The 8,194-nt window shown below is 31.9% G+C and overlaps 1 protein-coding gene across 1 annotated transcript in view; it reads left to right on the top strand.

The window, feature by feature from the left end:
- Positions 1 to 7,911, top strand: part of LOC149410746 (cytochrome P450 6k1-like) — a 30,221-nt gene extending 22,310 nt beyond the window's left edge. The window contains exons 5-7 of the mRNA XM_089647863.1: positions 2,849 to 2,951; positions 5,020 to 5,271; positions 7,014 to 7,911. Coding sequence (XP_089503989.1) covers positions 2,849 to 2,951; positions 5,020 to 5,271; positions 7,014 to 7,192 — 534 coding nt within the window. The 3' untranslated portion in view covers positions 7,193 to 7,911. The remainder of the gene's footprint in view (positions 1 to 2,848; positions 2,952 to 5,019; positions 5,272 to 7,013) is intronic.
- Positions 7,912 to 8,194: the final 283 nt, after the last annotated feature.

Genomic DNA, 8,194 nt, shown 5'->3' on the forward strand with positions numbered 1-8,194 from the left:
AAGAGTCTAGCAGAAAAAATTACCGTGAAAAAAATAAATAAGATGTATATTGAAAATATTCCAAATATAGAAACTAAACTTGAACTCTTCGAACCAACCAATCCGTCTGAAATTGTACAAATTATATCAAAAATGCGAGGTGGTTCTGCTCCGGGATTTGACGGTCTCGCTGTAAAAACACTAAAAATCATTAAAAATTATATTTCTACACCAATCTCTCATATTATAAACAATAGCTTTAAGACAGGAGTTTTCCCGAGCACGTATAAGAAAACCATAATCTCTCCAATATTTAAGTCCGGTAGCCCGGAGGACATTTCTAATTATAGACCCATTTCACTCTTATCTAATATATCGAAAATTTTTGAAAAAATTGTTAAAAAAAGACTAACTGCATTCTTAAAAAAAAACTCGATTATAAATGAAAATCAATTCGGTTTCACAGAGGGAAAAAGTACCCAAGATGCCATTGAAAAAATTTCATCTAGTATTCAGAGTGCCCTGGACAAATCAAATAAATGTATAGGAATTTTTATTGACTTAAAGAAAGCATTTGACAGCATTTCCCATGAAAGACTTATATTAAAATTAAAAGAAAATGGCATTGACCAATTAGCTCTAAAATGGATAGAAAGCTACTTAACAGAGAGACCTCAAATTGTAAAATTAAACCAAACCTTTAGTACACCACTAACAAGTACATTTGGCATTCCTCAAGGCACGGTCCTCGGACCATTACTATTTCTAATGTATGTAAATGACATTTTCCAACAGAAAATCAAAGGTGAATTAATCTCTTATGCTGATGATACTGTCTTATTAATAAAAGGTCAAACATGGGAACTAGCTAACAAACTTGCAAATGAATGTATTAATATCTTAAAATCATGGTTTGATAATAACCTACTCACACTTAATGCCAAAAAAACAACATATGTATTATTTTCACTACAAAAAATACCTAAACACAAAGTAAATATCATAATCCATAATGAAAATTGTGACAATGTCAACTGTAAACTACTTAATCCTATTTGTACTGTAATCAACTCTTCTTCTGAAATTAAATATCTTGGTGTGATCATCGATGAAAATTTGAAATGGAAAAGCCATATTACGGAGTTAGTAAAGAGAATAAGGAAATGTATATATATATTTGTTAGGTTAAGAAATATTTTAAATGTGAAAATACTAAAAAATGTATATTATGCTCTTGTCCACTCCCTGCTTATTTACGGAATCATAGGTTGGGGAGGATCTTATAAAAACAACCTACACTCAGTAAAAGTCTCACAAAAAATTATTATAAAGGTAATACTTAAAAAAAACTCTACTTTCCCAACAAAATTGCTTTTTAAATTGTTTCCAGTACCAAATATTGATGATATATTTAAGCAAACTTCAATTATAAAAATGTGTAAAGAAAAAAATAACACAGAATATCAAGAATTTTACAAACTGATGAGAAATGGAAATCAATTTATTACGCCAATCTTTAAAACAACTCAAATGCAAAACCATTATATTTACCAAGCCATAAAAAACTACAATAATCTCCCTTCCGAATTGCGCTGTATTACGAACCAACAAGAACAAATAAATAAAATCAAACTTTTTTTCCAAAAAAACTTATATTAAAAAAATATGTATATATATATATTATATTTATATCTTACACATAACATTGAATCTAAGTAAGAATCGTGGCTCCCTTATCAGGCACAAGAGCTCCTCTTTTCTGATAAGGTATACATGACTAACTATGTACCTAAATATGATATATTGCAAAATATGTATGTATTAATGTAACTATGATCTATATTAAAATAATAAAAAAATAAAAAATAAAAAAATGTACACATCATGGTTTCCTCACCGATCAAAGTCCTTTGCTATGCCCAATTCCCACCATTGTAACATACTCAAGTTCGTTTATCAGCTTGTCACCTTATGTATTGCTCGTGACTTTTAAGTATGTGTGTTATTATTACTTTTTTCTTGTGCATAAACTAAGTCTTTTAACCTTATTGATCTGGATCAACAGTTATCTTAGTAAAAGAAAGCTTTGTGTTAAAATAAATTCTGTAGAATCTTACATCTTCGAAGCCACAAGTGGGGTTCCCCAATGATCTCACCTCGGACCAATTCTGTTTTTATTATTTATAAATGACATTGTTAGTGTATTTAAAGATGTACATGTTATTCGTTTTCGTAAAATCCAAAGTCATGTTACTTATGAATACTCTTTAAATAATGTACTATTGACATCAGTCGCTCAGATCAGGGACTTAGATGAAAAGTTAACATTCACTCTGCATGTAAATGATATAACAAAGGGAGCTATAAAAATGCTTGGTTTCATATGCAGAACGGCGAGTGATTTCAAGTCACTTGAATGTTTGAAAACATTGTACACTTCTTCAGTAAGAAGTAGAGTATAATTAGTAGAGTATAATTCGCCTAATATGATTTAAGATTTTCACGGCCAAAAGTATTTTTGTTATTTGTTTTTGGGGTGTTATGCCGTGTTGCGCTAACTCCTTCTTTAGCCAACGTTTCGGACCTACAAAGCAAAATTTAGCACTAACAAAGCCTTTCCTACAAAAATAATGTTGGTTGTTTACAGGTGAAAAAATATAATAGGCATTCATTGTTGATTGAAGTACTAGTACATATTGAATTATTTGGCGGGTTGGAAATAAGCCGACTTAGTTCATCAGTCGGCGGCATTTATTTCTACTCGGTAGATATTTTCAATTTTTATGGATATTTCAGGCGACTAATTATTGCTTATAATAATATGTGATCACATAACTAATAACAAATATCTTCATCATTCTATTTTCAGGAGAAGCTTGCAACTGAAATAATAGACACATTGAACAAGTCGGGCGGAGAAGTGACCTATGAGAATCTCCAAGAGATGGCTTACCTAGAGATGTGCGTCAAAGGTTAGCAGATGTTCTTTATTTTCATACTTAAATATTACATAATAAATATTGTTTTAACAAATAGAGAAGGTGATATATTCACTGAGATCATCCGTGCTGAGGATTTCATTTAAATCTTATTACAATTTAGTAGTATGGATAAAATGAAGTAATTATAAATACAGGGTGTATCGGCACGTACCCGAAAAACTTTAACCAGCTTTTCCTTAGCCCATTTGGAGTAAAAAATGTTATGGGCACTTTGCTGTCCATAACATTTTTTTTTTCAATTAAAAACAAAAAATTATAAAAAAATCCACACTCCGTCACTGTCATTGGCATTGTTTCTCGTGTTCAACAGCTGTTATTAGCAAGTGTGTCAAAAAGCGTCTTCGTTCTTTCTACATACTAAATAATAATAGTTAAAAATGAGACGAATGGTGCCATGCCATTTCGTTGTGATTGTAAAAGCGCACCAATGTAGGTATGTACGTATATTATTCAACGAAACTCGAATAAAATATTGCCAGATGGGTTTTCAAACTGTGACAAAGGATAAAACAGTGGTGACATGTGGTGAAAATATGAATGATAAATTTTTTATTAAAAAAAAATGTTACCGGACAGCAAAGTGCCCATAACATTTTTTACTCAAAATGTGCTAAGGAATAGCTGGTTAAAGTTTGTCGGGTACGTGCCGATACACCCTGTATGTTATGTAGTGTTTTTTTCTGAAAAAAATTATAAATATATTGGAGTTTTTAGTGCAGTTGAGTAGTTTCGGTTTCAGACTGTATTTGGTATCAGTATCTCTGTAGTCAGAGTCTGTCTGTTTCTGCGCTTAGTTCTTCTAAACTACTCAACAGATTTTGATATGGTTTACATTATCACTTAGAGAATTTCTTCCGAAAGGTTTATATATATAATACATACATATTATATTGATAGAGAGTATAGAAAAGTCGACGTATTGTAATCAAGTCAAAAATATTTTTTTCGGGCACTTACATTGCTAACGCTGGCTAAACCTCATGAGATACATCAAAATAATGTACTACGTAATTGTATATCTTAAAAAGGCCTACAGAAAAGTCCTCGATGGTATATGTCTATCTCTTAAGGATAACCCGCAGCAACACCGGGTACACATCAGCTAGTAAACTTTAAAATATAAACTGTCGATTTCCTGAAAATAATTAAACAAATAAATATTGGGATGTTATTCGTAACAAGGAAATGTTTGTTTTCCTATCAAAATAAAGTGTAAGTACATACTTGATACGTGTATCAATCAGTGTTGCCAAGTTAGCATATTATATGCTAAATTTGGCATAATTACTCCATGTTTAGCATAACTATTATGCTTTTAGCATATAGCATATTTATTTGGCTTATTTTTACAGAAACATGAAATAATAAAAACCAAATTTTTAACTAAAAAAATGATATCGATTGAAAAACTGGTGTCTCAATGAAGAAACATAGTTCACATTAAATGGGAATCCTTGACTTCCACTGTAGAGTTTTGGAATGAAGTCATGCAATATAAAGATGCAGCTAATAATAACCCCTTCGGTGATTTATGTCAGTTTGCAATGTCTATTTTAACATTGCCGCATTCAAATGCGGACATTGAACGTGTATTTAGCCAAATGAGTCTGGTCAAAACAAAACTCCGAAATCGTTTGGCGGTGAGAACCCTGAATGCCATTTTGTACGTGAGATTTGGCCTAAAGAGAGCAGGAAAGTGCTGTTATTCTTACACTGTTTCTGACGAAGTACTAAGCTGCATTGGGACCAAAGAAAGTTACGACTCCGTCTCTCAGCCTTCCACATCAGCTGCTGTTAATGAAGAAGATGAAGATATTGATATTTTATTTCACTGATTTTATTTCTAAGTTAAATTTATGTTAGCTTTTTTTTGTATTTTTTAAAGGAATTTAGCATATTTCTGGCATATTTTTCCCATCACTCTAGCATATTTTGAAGTAGTTGAGTTGGCAACACTGGTATCAATGTGAACAATGTGATTGTCTGCCAACGCAGAGCTGTGTTCTCTGACCAGTTTTACCAGTATATATTTTTGCAGAGATTCTGCGTCTATTCCCCCCCTTGCCGTTCCTGGACCGCGAGTGCACGGTGCCGTACCGCGTGCCCGGCACGGATCTGACCATCGAGCGCGGCACCTACGTCTACGTGCCCGTCATGGGCATACAGACCGACGCACGCTACTTTCCCGACCCGTTCTCCTTCCGCCCCGAGAGGTTCCACAAGGAGAACGGGGACGAGATCACGCCGTTCACATTCTTTCCGTTTGGGGAGGGACCGAGGAATTGCATAGGTTTGTCAAATTTATACACTGTTTAACCTTTATTATTCAGCATGTGTTTCTGTAATATTATTATGAAAATTAGGAATTGGCCAGGAAAACTAAACTGGGTGAATAAGAACATTTAATGGAACTCAAATGCCAGCCTCCTCGATTCACACATAAAAATACACAATTTGTATAATCATACACAATTTGTATAAAAATATACGAATCGTAGAAAAATATAAATTTTTATAAACATGCACAATTTATATAAAAATACACAATTTGTATAATCGTACACAATTTGTATAAAAATATACAATTTGTATAAAAATATTTAATTTGTATTAACATACACAATTTGTATAAAAATAAACAATTTGACCGGTCAGTGGTTGAGTGGGCATAGCGCTTGGGTCTCACCAGAGCGTCGCGTGTTCGATTCCTCGGCTGGCTAAGTCCTCCATCACAACACAAGCAACATTTTCGGCTTTCTGTGGTGGTAGTAGGAGATTTTCAAACATTGTTGGGTTATTCGTAACCTGAGAATGTTTGTCTTTCTTAAAAAAAAAAAAAAAATAAAAAAAAAAAAATAAAATAAAAATAAATAAAATAAAAAAATACACAATTTGTATAAAAATACACAATTTGCATAAACATACACAGTTTGTATAAACATACACAATTTGTATAAAAATACACAATTTGTATAAAAATACACATTTGTATAAAAATACACAATTTGTATAAAAATACATACTAAATAATATAAATTTACCTGTGAACTCTATGTGGAAGCTCTGTAGGAAATATGAACGGTTTTAATGTTATACAAGGTATCCGGGGTAAAATGCACTAACTTATTTGTACGTGAATATACAAATAAAAAATATTATTAACTTTTTCGAATTTCAAACATTTTTAGGTAGTTTTCAGGTAAATAAGTTGAATTGTTTGCATAGAAAAATAAATATTCTTCTACGGAAAAATATTTTTGTAAGAAAAATAAACAATGGAGTTTCGAAAAAAGTAATTTATCTTTTTTACTTCTACCATAATTTAGAATCACCTCCTGAAGTTTGTGCATTTTAACCCCGGACAATCTGTTTATACATGCTGGAATTCTACAAAGGTAAAACTGGTTTCCAAACCGCACCTAATTACCTACAGACATAATTAATACAAATTATTTTTCCAACTACCAAATAAATCAATATTATTTGTAGTATTTCTTGAGTCATTTTTGAGAACTAGTCCTGTTTTAAAATACATTGTCTGTATTAGAAAAACTGCGACAACACTTCACTTGGAACATTTTCGGGTCTATAAGCTTCATTTCCTGTTTGAAATTAAAAGTTGTATTTCTAGAGATCAGGAAAACAACTATCAGAAAAAGCTTAACTAAAGTTTAAACAAGTTAAGCAGAGCTGTTTGTTTTTGATGAAGGATGGATGAATACCATTATTAGGTACTATTTTTTGAATCCAGATTTTTTGTTTGAAAAACAATATCCTTAATTTAAATTTCACGTAACTAAGACTAACAGAGATGATTGAATAAAAATAGTTTGCTTTCCGCTTGACCAGCTCATCACAGTCTAAAGGCGAAGGCATTCAATAATACCCAATCACACCTACCAGTCGAAAATATGACCCAATCCAGATACCATTAATTCATACATTTGAATTCATCCACCATAACATATCCCAATCATGGTGGTCGAGGAACACATCAAAAATGTACATAAATGTCATGTTAAATAATTCTAGGCGAAAGATACGGAATGCTGCAGACCCGCCTGGGCCTCATCAGGGTCCTGCGAAGGTTCCGCGTGGAAAAGTGCTCCAAGACCCAGGAACCCATCGTCTGGCAGGCGCTATCGCTATCCCCCACGGCCAAGGATGGCATCTTCTTGAAGTTCGTGGAGAGGAACCAAGGAAAACACTAAAGAAAAATTATTTTCATGGCTTTTTGCAAGGATCAAATGTAGGACCAGTTCTGAAATAACATTTATCAAAACTTAAACGAAAATTTGAAAGAGAAAAATCTGAAAAAAGATACGGTCGCATCTAGGACTTGAACCCTAATATTGTCTTCAATAATTAAATATTACAATTTGTGGTTTTACTCATTAAGTTTTTCCAAAAATAAATAACATTTATCTATAATTCTATCAAATACCTGGTTATATGTAATTATTATGAAACTCTCTGGGTATTATATTAGTATATATCTTTCTGAGGACCCAAGGAAAACGGGGATTACACAGGTATCAATGAATGGACCAATTTTAAAATAACATTTATCTACCAATCTGTATTTCTATGAAATCTTTCTGTTTTCCTTGTCAGGTTTATAACGAAATACCGTGTGTGTTGTATACTTTGTTACAAATTATGTATCTTCCTGATGTTTTCACAGAATATAGGAAAAACAGTAAAGGAATGCAATGTTATTGATGGCGTTATGCAGGGATCAACAACGGGACCCATTTAAAATAACACTTCAAACATCTACTAGTATATTTCCATAAGCTTCTTCTTTAAATTTTCCATTGAAAAATCATTCATACTATTTTTATTAGTCTTTATTTGTTACATATTTTATTGTTAATATTTCTAATAAAAAATAAAGAATGATAATAGTTTCAATATATACATTGTCTTATATTTTGTGTTTTGATTATTCCAATAAGAATGAGTGAATAAATACGAACTTTCTTATCTGCAATATTATCAAGCCATTAGCTTTGTTCTGGCAATCGAAGAAGAAGATAATACTTAGATTAATCTAAACAAACCATAACACAGAACAAACAACACACAGAAAATAAAAATAAAAGTAACGGTCGCAATGTGAAAAAATATATTGAATGTTATAGGAAATAATTTTAAAAAAACATGCTTTTGGGCTATATTTGCATTGCGAAAGGAGTGCGTGATTTCGCCTG

The sequence above is a fragment of the Hesperophylax consimilis genome, chromosome 27, assembly GCF_061612785.1.
Source record: "Hesperophylax consimilis isolate HC1 chromosome 27, BYU_Hcon_1.0, whole genome shotgun sequence".
NCBI lineage: Eukaryota > Metazoa > Arthropoda > Insecta > Trichoptera > Limnephilidae > Hesperophylax > Hesperophylax consimilis.